Here is a 13,332-nt window from a genome sequence, read left to right on the forward strand (position 1 = left end):
AATTCTCATTTCTTGTATCTTCTACACTTATTTTACCTTAAAAAAACAGAATAAAGAATACTAACAAAATAAAGTTATATTCAAAAGGATATAAAGTAAACAGGGCGCACCCCATACCCTTAGTTGGGAGAGGGTAAATCTTAATTATTTCTTTAAACAGTTAATCAATCATTAATTATTAATACTTGTTGATAATATTAATAATAATTAATTATTCAATTACTTTTTTTTATTAATCATTATTTCTTGAAACCATATTGACACAAAAACAAATACGTTGTTTATTTCCTTGAAACTGTAGAGAAATGAAATTCACTGTTGAACGATATATGATTAAAAAGAAGTAAACATTTTCCCCCTTTGTTTTGTCAATCTGACCCAAAACAAATATACAATTTAGAAAAGAGAGAAGAAGAAGTTCCACCACCAAGAACACACTTAGATAAGGGGGGAAGGGAAAGGAAAAGATGGAGTAAATGTGATATTATTTTTTAAACAATCTATCGCAAAATTAGCTTTTCCTATAGAAAGAGGGGGACAAATTTTGTTCACTCGCTTGCTTCAATCGCTTTCTTCTTTTTTTTGGACAGAAATGTTGCTCTATATGCCATGCTTGGCCCCTCAAAGTTTCTGGCTCATCATGCCATTGACATAACCCATTTGGATATGACAAAATTGAAGACTGTGTTCAAGTTTACCAAATCTTTTCAGAATATCATGAAGACTTAAAACATTCTTGTTGGCCAAAGAAAATAATACAAGGAAAATCCTAATGGAATAGAAATCAACCTTGTTATCGTGCTTTAGAGTTAGCTATGTTTAAAGTACGAAAATTTTTGTCAAAATTGCAGTCAGATGTCAAATTTATTCTTGTCATCAAAGCACTATTATCTTGATCTTGACCATTATTATTTACTGTCATTATCATCATTAGTCATGATTACAACACATTACCAATACATAATGCTAATTTTCATAACTGATGTATTCTTTGTTTGAAAATTCTTGATAATGGTGACAATTACAATCGATGACACTGCTAGTACACTTACTACTGCTGCTGCTGCTAATGTTACTGGTGACTGGTAGTATTGACCATTATAGTGTCATTAAATATTTTAAAAAAAACTGAAACATTTATAATTACTTATAAAACAAATGAAAGTACATAATACAAAATGCCTTGAAAATGCCTTGAAATTTCAAGGCTCAAAATCCTCAAGGCCAAGGCCAAGGCTTGAATGTTCAAGGCCAAGGCACTACAACACTGATTAGTACTAGGCATTAGACAGGTCCAGATTTGAGGTAAAGTTAATGCGCTAGCCTAAGCGAGCCCTAGCCTAGCACATGTCTTGCCATTAATGGCAGCTAGTTTGAAAAGTGTTTAAGAATTGGATATATATAAGGCATATGTAACTATGTAAGAGTACCGGTAATTTGACGATGCTAATATTCATTCTGAGCAACTGAACGTGAATGCTTACGACCAGCACTGGTCGAGGCAGAGTCCACGCGCATGCGTACTCTTAATCCGAAGACGCAAGTCATGAATATTCATATGTTGGTCCAGAACTCGGTGGGAAAAATAATTTCGCCCCCCGGGCGCGGCCCCTGTGAATATTGTGTCTCGCTCGCTCACAAATTTTAAAATTTTAACACCCCAAAATCTACTGAGATATTGTTTGAAAATTAATTTGAAAAACACTCCAAGCAGCTTTTTCTAAAGTCTTTGTTTACAAGTACCATGGCATATTCGGTTGTATTCGAAAGAATACCACTGACTGGTCATCACTGGAGAAGACAAGCTCCTCGAGCGATTTGATGAAGTCCGCCCTCTAGCGATTTGAGCAGCACAAAATATCTGACAAAACAAATCGTCTTTCGCTCTTCCTGAATATTCGGCTTCTTGTCTTTCAATGAAGTTTTGATAGATTAAGATGGTGTGCGAGAAATGTAAGTAGACATGCCGATGATTTCGCATTTTATAAATTATATCTATAGTAGTGAAGTTTCATTGTTTAAAATTGAAACTCACTTTTTTGGCCTTTTTTGTAATGTATTTTTGGTTTTGGTTTAGGGCTTAAAGTTAAACACTACACAGTTTTCAATATGTGGGCAAGTGGAGTGATAGCGGATCCTTGACTTTGAGTTTGTTATTATTGTTGATATCAATGACTTGTAAGCTTCCTGTATTTCAAGCCTGTCTTTAAGGAGAAGTTAACCCTAACAAAAAGTTTATTTATAAAACTAGCAGAAAAAATAATGAAAAATATTGCTGAAGGTTTGAGAAAAATCCATGTCCAAAACACGAAGTACCGTCCATAGTCGTACTCGTAGACGTAGTGGTTTTCAGCAATCCTACAAGAAGCCACCGGGAGTTACACTTACAGGCTTGCGCCTTCATCCTGTACCAGATGATGATGATGATGATGATCAGTCTTGTAGTCGATTCACCATGGTCCGAGTCCGAGTCACCAAATTAAAATGTCATATTTTAATTTGTTTACTTTAAACCTTTTAAAATTACTTTAAAGTTTTAGTTTGACATCATACAATCAATCAAAAACAATCACTCACCCAATCAACAATTGTCAATTGATTCAAATCAACAAATACTTTATCAATTACAATTAAAGAGAAAAAATGACAAAGTAAAGGGAAAGCTGTTGACTTTGAGGTAAATAATAATTTATGTACAGTTATGAGTTAACTCTGCGTAAGTCGAAGTCGCATAAGTCGAATAATCAGAACATCCAGGACTCGTTTGCAAATATCAGTGCCTGCAAGAAATACAACATAATGTGTCTTTGATGCCACAGGGTCTTACCCATTTCAAGATTTTACAAAAGCATGAACAATTTGTTGCTCTTCATTCAAACATCATTACATCAATAGTACCATCTTTACAAATATGTTGTGTACAAAATTTGTAGAAAATGTATTACTCTAAACAAATGATACCAAATGTTCCTACTTTATTCAATATCATGTGTTAAATATCAATGAAAAAATTTGAAAACTTCAAGATGTAAGAATCTCAGAAACAAGGATTTTATATCTTAAAAAGAAAAAAAGAGAGAAAGAAACAGTTCAACTGAAGTGTGATTTATAGACTGCCGAGTTCGCCCTACGATACAGCCTAGTTACCCTTGCACTCGTATACACAATACATGCAGCTGCACAGTGCAATGCAATGATGTGCACAGCTTTTAGCGTTGAGGCAAATCATGGGCAAATCAACTTTATTATCAATCGTAGGATATACATTTTCCATGAAATATTATTGGAAAAATACTTCAAAATAGTGAATAATACTGACTATTAAATTCACCAGATTAGTATTAAATCTTCCTGCCTCGAGCCGAGTCATCGAGGCCGCATGCTACGAGGACGAGTCCGAGTCACGGCATTACGAGGCCAAGGCAGAGGACTGGCAAAGCCTGCCTCGAGACCTCCAAGACTGATGATGATGACACAAATTTGAAAAAAAGTCACTGAGTCTGAAAGTTCAATACTGTAGGGAGTGTAGAAGCTAGAGATCTAGACTATTACTTAGACCTTAGTATTTGAATTTTAATGATATGATTTGTGACGTCATATGCTAGCAGCTTTACTACAGTACACATTGTATGGAAAAAATCAATGAAATGAAATATAATTTTCTCAGAAAATTGAAAATGTTTTTTACGGTATGTTCAGTAGACAATAGACAAATTATTTCACTCCCAATTCCCGTTCCTAAAAATGAAATAAAAATAAGTGAGTCATCACAGACCATTATTTAAAAAAACTTGAAATTCATGCATTTTAATTTTTATATTACAAAACATATGGGACAGCTGTTCGTTTATGTCACAGATCCAAAACTTAAAATTCTAATAACTTTCTTAATCTTTCAAACCTTCACTGATATTTTTAATTATTTTTTTCTGCTATTTTTACAACAAACTTTCTTCCGGGTGAAATTCCCTTTTAAGTTTAACTTCAACTTTATTCTAAGTATAGCTCGGGTACCCCCTCCCGGCCTCCCCCAAGTACATCGAGGCCTATCACTGCACTTTTCCATTTCATAAATGTCCTAATACTGTCTGTATTGATGTGAATCATGGAAGGTATGAAAATGAATTTACAGTCAGTAGACTCGTATCTAGATCACTCATTCAATGAACAAGGTCTAGATTTACTCGATCATTTTGGTAGGGTGCCCAATGGTATATCTGCAATTTCCCCCTTTTTTTTCACATGATATGAAACCTGGTTCAAGCAAAGAATGGGCTGAAAATATTCAAGATGTAGATCTATTAATTGTATCTTTCTTTGTTTCTGATAATACACTAACTTAAGTAAATGTTTACCTACTTTCGTTTAACTACATGTAGTGTTCAACTTCAAGGAATCAAGTATTTTTTAAGAAAACATTGCAGAGAGAGAGAGAGAAAGGGTGCTAGATACAAAAACCAAGCCAAATTTTAATTCTAATGGTTGAAGAAAGACTTAATGGTCACTATACTTTTGTAAGGTTGGATTGTTGGATGATACACAAGTATAATTCACTTTATTGGCCCTTTAACTTTAAATGTTTCACCAAAGCCTTAGACAGGCTCTTAATAACCAAACTTGGCTTGCTTCAGAATTGTTGTAACTAGTTTTACCAAGGGCAGCTCATCATTGATGATGATCAGTCTTTTAGAATAATTGACAAAAGTGAGTGTATGATCACCTTCATCTAGGCTGCATTAATTATTTGCTTGTCAATTCCATTTTCTAACTATTTTTAGGTGAAAAGAAACTTGGGAAAGTAGTAACACCAGATCCATGGAAAAAAGGAGCAAGGAACACGACAGGCAAGTGGACTTTGTTTTGTTTTTTTCTTTTTAGCATACCAGTTTGTATGTAAAATTTTGCAGTGAAATTTTTTTGTAGTGACTATCTTTCGTGATTCTACCTTCTTTTTTAATGAAGAGTATTCACTGACGATATTATATATTATGTTGTATTTCATTTTCATTATGTAAAATATCAAATATTTTCATTTTTTATGAATTCAAGGATGAATTTCCTCACTGAATTGTAACAAAATTAATTCATTGAAAATTTTACAATGTTCTGTAAGAAAGCTAATCAAGATTTACTGTTTAACGTTATTGAAGGGAAATAAAATATTTCATAGTAAGATGTATGAGTGTCACATCATCAGCTTTCACTCCGTTTTATAATAGATGATAAACAGGTGCTTACAACTTGTAGTACAGTATAATGATAACAACAACAACAACAGTACCAACAACAGTGATAATGATAATAAGAATAATAGTAGTAGTAGTAGTAGTAGTAATGATAATGATATTATTGTAGTTCCCTGATAGAATTGGGGAAGTGACTACGTGGCATGTATATTATGAACTTGTTTCTGCTTTTTGTTCTTTTTTATCTATTCCATATTTTTTCTTTGATTAAAACCTATTTATTTCAATAAAGTTTCTTATGATGACAAAATTTACAGGACTTAAATGTATCATAGAGTAATTATTTTAGTAATGTAAAATGTATTGACTTACAGAGGGAGGAGGAAGGAAAGTAGGTGAAAACAAGCTTCTGACTGCCAAGAAAGCTCGCATGAATCCATACACCAAGGATTTTAAGAAGTGCAGGATATGTAAGCAGTCTGTTCATCAGATAGGATCCCATTACTGTCAAGCGTGTGCCTACAAAGTTGGTAAGCCATTACTCCGATACTTGGATTACCTCTTTCCCTTTAAATGGATGAATTCACTCAATAAAAGTTTTTTTTTAATTTGCTTCTGATGGAATGAGAGGTATGTCCTCATCGTCCTGTATATTCCTGGTGTATAATTTACAATCGACTATTCTTGAACTATCGAGAAAAGGCCACAGATAATCAAGGTTTGCAATACTCTGTGCCTGAGAGCACTCAGCAGACCGCATGGTGGTAAATTATGACAATGCCTAACGGGAGAATGCTTAATGGTATTGTACCAGTATCGTGATGTCATGGATATCTTGATGAAGAAATGACCGCTTGGCTTTTAATGCTCCACCATTCATGTCTGACCTGAATGATTGCAGTTATGATTAAAATTCATGCTGAATAATTGATTCTAGTCTTGAATCCTGGACAAAGTTACTACCTACATGTACCTTTAAGATAAGTTTTGTTCTGGCCATGAAATTGAATTATGGGGGAAAAAACTGCCTCAAGGTAATTAGACAATGTTGGTCATATTTTTTTTGTCACAGAATATAAAGGACACTGAGAAGCAATACTTTGCACTGAACCTTCTTTACTGTAATTGTGTTCTTTTTACTTGACCTTACTTGAAAGATTGCAGTTATTGTTGTTATCTTCACTTTAATGAGAGTTTCCCTCACAAGTCTGTTTAAATATGTTTATATATTTCTCTTTGTTAAGGTATCTGTGCAATGTGTGGAAAGAAGATAATTGACACCAAGAACTACAAGCAGTCATCTGTATAGCATCTATGTAGCCTCTGCATGGATTGGTGAGTGTCTTAAATCAAAATGTGACTTTGCTGCAACAAGTTGCTGCACATGTTTTCAGAGAGTCTCCACTCTATGTCCCACAACATCAACCAGAACAGTCGGAAGAACGGTGGCGGTGACGACAGCAGCAGCAGACATAAACATGGAAATCTGGTGTACTTCATGGACACTGCTCATGTATGGATTCCCTAATGCTGAAAGTGGCATTCTTCCTTATAAGTACTTCATCAGAAATGAAATATGACAATAAATGATTTTTATGTTAGGACACTCAATTAGAAGGTAGCTATATTATTGACTTCTGCCATCATCGTGTGTCATTTCCTGATGGTGTCATGTTTTCAGTGAGATTTGGTACCTTGCACCACCCCAGATTTCACCACAACCCGATGAGATTTCCATAAAAGTACACCATTGACACCTTCATTGCCACAAAAAAAGATGAGGGCTGAGACAATGTTTAAAAGCTGTAAACCTAAATAATGAGTTGAGACTGTATACATTAATGAATTACATTCTCCACTAATTTCCTTTGTATTTTCATTCAAATTAACAAAAGGTTTGAGAAACATTGTTTTTATTTTTACCAGGATAATGATTGCAATAGAATATTGGAAGATCAAAACACTTTTGTATTTACTATCAAACTATTTAGAGTGTATAATCTGTTAATTAAATATGATTTCAACTTACAGCGCAGTAAAATGAATTGTAAGGAGCTTGTATACCCTGCCTTGGTTGAAGGTGGTATTATATTGTGAAACCTGGAGGGTATTTCATAAAGCTGTTCATAACTTATGAATGACATTATTAATGACTGGTGACCATTTCTTATGCTGAATGATATATTGCTACCATGCCTACGTAACTGACCTAGCACCTAAGAACATGTTCCAGTTGTGCATGAAGAAACTTTACAAACAGCTTTATGAAACACTTGATGTTCCACAATTATTACCCAAGCTTTAGCATAGCTGTCAATGAGGTGCTTTAGTATATCAAGGAATATATTCCTGCCAGATACCTACAAGTATGTGTTATATCAATGCTTTGCTATGGGACCTTAGTGATCTAGATTCTGGACACATATCCACTTAACCACATCTCTTTGTGTTTTACAGCTTGGTGTAGACATGAGCTGAGGTATTTATAAGGCTCCCTTGATTGGTTCATACATTTGCTAGTTAGCCCTCTTTCCATGTAGTATTTTCTGCAGGTTTCATAAAATACAGGTTAAACTACTCGAGAATCAATTCAAATCAATTGGGACCACAAAATTATGTTTGTGTAAGGTGAAATAATTTAGAAGAAGCATATAACATGTTTGGTATAACCTGGTCCAAAAAATTGTTTAGACTTGGGTCATTATTCAACTTAAGGAATGTAGACTTGACTATAGTTGGATGTGTGACCTTGTCCTCCATTGAACTTGTGTTCTAAAGAGCGAGGCTAAGGTCATTTACATTGTATTCCTATGGTGATCATGATCAAAATTTTAAGTTGCCTATAATAAAAGCTCTTGACTTGCCATTTGTTTCATGAAACCAGGGCTTTGGGAGTTTCTAATCTTGAGCATCATTAAAATCTTATTATTAATTCTTCTCTTTCCTCTCTTCTGATATATTTTGATTAAATTATCTGTTCTTTTCTTTACAATTTACGATGTAATCTTGACCCACATTGTGTAAATATTGCAATAGATTATGTTTCACAAATGATATTTGTTATAGTTTCAGTTGTTTTATTATCTTTAATACTAGTGGAATTCTTTTCTTTTTACTTTTTGGGATATATGTCAATATTTCATGATTTATTATCATTTTAGTTGTAATGTACATGTATATGTATATCTATGTCAGGTGCAAATTCTGCTCGATTAGACACAATGGCTTGTATGCTGTAGTCAGGTTTAATTTTAACTCTGGTTTAAAGTTATGGTTCAACTATGAATAGCCAATAGTTCCAACAGGGCACAGGCCCTAAAAGTAGAGGTTCAATGTATCAGCTCAACTGACTATCAAAGCATTCTTAGTTCTTTGTGAAAGATGAATGAAATAGTTGTTTTCTTCCTCACCATCAAAGACTTAGGAAAGAGCACAGTAAAAATATACAGTGTAAACAAAGTTTTCAAATTTTTGGCTTCCCATAATTTTAGCACAGTGTTATACCAAGGTCTAGACTTCTGAATATGGGCCCATGCCCCGTATTCTCAAAATACATTTCAGCTGTACCAGGGTAAAAACCATGGACAAAGCTTATTTCATCACGTACACTAAAAAAAAGTCCAATTACAAATTTACGCTTTTGGCAAAGGGCGCCTAATTGCGGTATAGCGCCCAAGTGCGTTAATACAAGAAATCTTTATAGTACATAGTTTTGTACTATGGTGCAATTAAAAACTTTTGAAAATACAAACGAATAGTTTTGAGGGGCTGACTATTGTGCACAAACAATATTGCCCCAGACATGGTATTGCAACTGCATCCAACCCACAAGCGGTAAACTGCCAATTCGCCATTTGCCAACTCGTCCACTCATCACATCGTCTACCTTCATTCAGTCTAATGCTATTCCGTCCATCAACATTTCACCTAACAACCAGTTGGTCCAATAATCATTTGGTCCAATCATCACTTCGTCTAATCCCCATTTCCTCTATGACCATTTCGTCTCATAACTAGTTGGTCTAATATTCGTTTTATTTTCATTCATTTTGTCCAATTAACACTTAGTCCAATTAGACCAAATGGTATATGGACCAAATGGCTATTGGACTGACCGGTTATCAGACAAAATGGTGAGTGGACGAAATGGCAATTAGACGATGTGGATATTGGAAGAACTTATGGTAGACCAAATGATAGTAGACGAGTTGGTAATTGGATGAATTGGCATTGGACCAAATGAAAATAAACCCCCAAAGGCACATACTACATAATAATTGCCAATTAGACAATTTAGACAACTTGTAAATTGATGTATATATATTTTTTATTACTCTTGAAGTCTATTAATTGGATCTATGAAAATAAATATCTGTACAATTGTACATATAAACATGATAATATGTTTGCATTGGTGTCTGTGCTGTAACATTTACAGTTAAACTTAAATGTACACATTCTTACAACACAACACGAGAAATCACTTTCATTTACAACGTTGATCTTTAGAAGGGTTCACCCTGAGGTCAAGTTAGTTTGAATTAAAGATGAAAATGAAAGAAACATACTAATGAAGGTGTGGGGGAAATCCATTGACAAATTACAGAGATGTGAATTCCAAGGTTGTAAGTTCAGGACATCACATACAGCTCCCCTTTTGTCATGTGATATGAATTCCATAAATTGATACTGCATAGTTCATGTTGATTAAATATGTTTAATAGAGCATATGAAATAATTTGCCTAATTTTAGATTGAAGGCACCAATCAAGTTAATTTGAATTCCAGACAAAATTGTCACTGTATGTATGGAATTTATAAATGGCACAATGGGGATGATGTTTGTATGTGACAACACAAAATTTTCAAACCCATTACCGTTACTCTTTGACAGAGTTTTATTAAACCTTCATTAATATGCTTCTCTCGTTTTTTTCCTTTTCTTAAAACCAACCTGCCTAAGGTTGGGTTTTCTGAATGGTAAAATATCACAATGAATGAATAGTATTCTCTTTATTACAACAGACTCCCAGTAGATTAGGATTTTGAAGGCATGTAGTCACATAGGAATAGTGGGCTGTTTTATAAAGATATTTCCAAGTTAAACATGACTTTAAAGCACCACTGGTGACCCTTTCTTGAGCTACATGATATACCCCAAATGTTCTTTGCTTTGAAAGAATTGGAGCACATGTCTCATAAAACTGATTTCAGATGATTGTGAATCTGATTTAACACCCAAGAAAGGATCGACAGTCATGCCTCAAGTCATGTATAACTTACAAGTGGCCTAATGAAACACCACACTGTTTAAACCACAGTTTGAATCTTGTTGGCTATAGGTCGCCAAATCCAACTGTTCCCATCTATACACTATGTTTCTAACGTTCACTGGACCTTTAACCTTGAGAATGTTTTCTTAGGTTTTATCTCAGCAATTTCAAATTTCTAGGCTGTTCGTATTTTGAAATCACATTGGTACACAAAATAAATGATTGCGAAATTTCAATCTTCTCCAAGTCTGTTACAGATTGTGTCACATTTTGCTAATCATAGACCACTGATTTAAACTATGGTTCAACAAACTTTGTCAGTAATGGATAAAAGCAGCTCAATCAAGGGGGAGGGGTCACAAAGAGGTGTTGAATGCAACACAAAAATCAGATGGAAGTTCCAAACGATGCTTCTGATTGGTTGAAAATTAATTAGCATTTTTTGTGTGTTGTCTTTGATTGCGTCTCTTCCAAAATTGGATTGAAGCTAATAGAAGTGTGAGGGGGTGGGGCTGTAGTTTGAATCACCAGATAAATCTATTCTCGGTCGTACCGTTGTACCAGGGAGATAAGGGCCTGGGGCCCATTACTAAAATGCTAATTTTGTCACTATGATAACTACAACAATAACCTTGATTTTGATTGATCGCTGAGAGATTTTTAATTATCTAACTGGGGGGTAATAGATATTCAAATCATAATATACATTTTTTATAGATCTAGTATTGTAGAATTAAACATGAACACAGACCATTTTACACCAAACGGCATTGATAATTTGATTTATATTGGAGACACATATAACATAACAAGGGTCCTTGATTTGGCACTTCATACCTACATAAACCCTGCAGCTAAACACTTCTAAATTTGGCAGAATAATTTGTTACTAAATAAACTGATTTTCAACCTTTTACTCATTTGTTCACATTGAATGATAAATATAATCTAATTTTTGTTTCTGAAAGCTTTTGCCTACCAATATTTGATGTGTATATGGAATCACAATAACTTTGTGACTGTAATTTTATACTGCCATAGTTTAGTTACACAGTGATTAAACAATTTGCTTTAGGTTAGCCTTCTTTGCTTCGGGTCCCTATATCATCAAGTTCAACGATCCATTTGAAGATCATTACACAAAATCATCAGGAAAAATTTATTTGGTTTGAGCCTGCTTCGATCCACGCTTCTGCATCAGTTTGACGGCCCTATGCTTCTGGATGAACTCGTGCAGGCGGGATTTCTTGCCGCCTCTCTTGAGCTGGCCTGCCGGTCCCCCTGCCAGCTGGTTGTTCATGGTGTCGTCGGATGACTGATGCCGTAGCTGAATCTCCTGTAAGGTCGCTGGAACGGTCGGATCCTTCACGGGGGTCAGGTTGGTGAACGGGAGGGAGGAGTATACCATCACCTGTGCACACACAAATGATATATCCGTTATTGTAAGATGAAGTGGATACTGATTGGTAAAGGGCACACGCATGACAATGATGTATAAGTTCACCTATGACCAGTGATGAGCAGTTATTAAGCAAAGTATTATGATCAGTTTGGGTATGAGGGTGGTTGATGAGACATAAAGGATACACATTATTTTATGAAGTAAGTATAATAACCCACACTTGGAACCTTTGAAACAGTCAAAGCACCCTCAGTACAGTTCCAAAGGTACCTTGTGCGTAAACATTTCAGTGACCTGAAGAATATCTCTGTTTAAGCTTACCTTTACAGCATTCAAGTGTAACCTGGAAACAAAACTTTATTTAATTGATTTATTGAAAATTTTAATCAAAAAGCTGCAGTTTGACAAATTAATTTTAGCTATGTACAGCAAATCAATTCATACTTTTCTCAAGAAGCAGACCAACAATCAAGACTTATACTGACCTTAGTACTTATAATTGGTTACAATTGCCCCCTATGGCAAGCTGGAAATATTTATTGATGTGTTTATTGGTTGAGAATATTACCTTACGTGTGAATTTCACTAATTATTGGGAATTGGGCAAGAATGTGTTCATATCTACTGCTGATGAGCCACACAAAATGAACATTTTCCTGTGGGTTTTCGTCAGTTGGTCTCTTAGTTTCTAGTTCATCCGACATTGGTATGGCTTAACCTATATTCTGTGTCCCAGTGATAAGGTCCGATTGCCATTTGGTCTAACTGTCATTTATTCTAAATCACCATTTTGGCTAGTGACTGTTAGCTACGACTAAATGCCACTATTTGATTTCTCCCCTTTGTGTCTAACAACTATTTAATTTAATACCAGTTAGTCTAAATGGTGGTAGACCAAGAGGCTGTTTAAAGGGGTAAATAATTATATCTGAATAAATAAGAGTAAAATTCACAGAGCAAAATGCTGAAAATGTCATCCAAATCTGATAAAGTAATTGAAGTTTAAATTTTAGCAATATTTTGTGAAAACATTTATATGCATGTTCTGATGAATTTTCATTTGGTGGACTGATGTCACTTTCCCTTATGTCACATAAAATCATATGTTATATTTTCATATATGTGTGTATATGTCTCCCTTGCAACAAAATAAGTAGGAGCAATGGATATCTTATACATTAAATTGAGTAATTTCATGTAATAAAACACAAAATAATAAGTGCGGCTATGACATCATTAGCTTTCTCACTGTATATTCATGAAGAAATGCATAGAAATTAATGTTTCACCGAAATAATCTCAAACATTAAGCTGTCATAACTTTGCAGATTTCTTGTATAATCACACTGAATTTGATATTCAAAGTGTATGCGATGAAATGAGCGTAATTATTAAAAAAATCTGCATAGTCCATGATTTTGTACCATGGTACCTTTCAAAGCTCTTTCGAAAATATGGTCCATTATGTCTC

General features: G+C 34.4%; 2 protein-coding genes across 2 annotated transcripts in view; one reads left to right on the plus strand and one right to left on the minus strand.

Annotated features, from left to right (window-relative positions):
* Nucleotides 1–1,568: 1,568 nt before the first annotated feature.
* Nucleotides 1,569–10,695, plus strand: LOC129264610 (cysteine-rich PDZ-binding protein-like). Its single transcript, XM_054902514.2, has 4 exons — nt 1,569–1,953; nt 4,779–4,844; nt 5,561–5,716; nt 6,431–10,695. Exons 1-4 carry the CDS (start codon nt 1,938–1,940, stop codon nt 6,493–6,495), a joined length of 303 nt encoding a protein of 100 aa, XP_054758489.1. The 5' UTR covers nt 1,569–1,937; the 3' UTR covers nt 6,496–10,695.
* Nucleotides 10,696–11,618: 923 nt separating this feature from the next.
* The window catches only part of LOC129264607 (WD repeat-containing protein on Y chromosome-like), a 37,348-nt gene continuing 35,634 nt past the window's right edge, over nt 11,619–13,332 (minus strand). The window contains exon 21 of the mRNA XM_064101464.1: nt 11,619–11,870. Within this exon, the coding sequence (XP_063957534.1) occupies nt 11,619–11,870 (252 nt within the window). The remainder of the gene's footprint in view (nt 11,871–13,332) is intronic.

This window comes from Lytechinus pictus, chromosome 7, assembly GCF_037042905.1.
Source record: "Lytechinus pictus isolate F3 Inbred chromosome 7, Lp3.0, whole genome shotgun sequence".
NCBI lineage: Eukaryota > Metazoa > Echinodermata > Echinoidea > Temnopleuroida > Toxopneustidae > Lytechinus > Lytechinus pictus.

Bases quoted from the DNA above. Each gene is read 5' to 3' on its own strand.
- LOC129264610 (XM_054902514.2), top strand. The intron at 4,845-5,560 runs GCAAGTGGACTT...ATTGACTTACAG, and splicing joins AGGAGCAAGGAACACGACAG to AGGGAGGAGGAAGGAAAGTA. The intron at 5,717-6,430 runs GTAAGCCATTAC...CTCTTTGTTAAG, and splicing joins AGCGTGTGCCTACAAAGTTG to GTATCTGTGCAATGTGTGGA.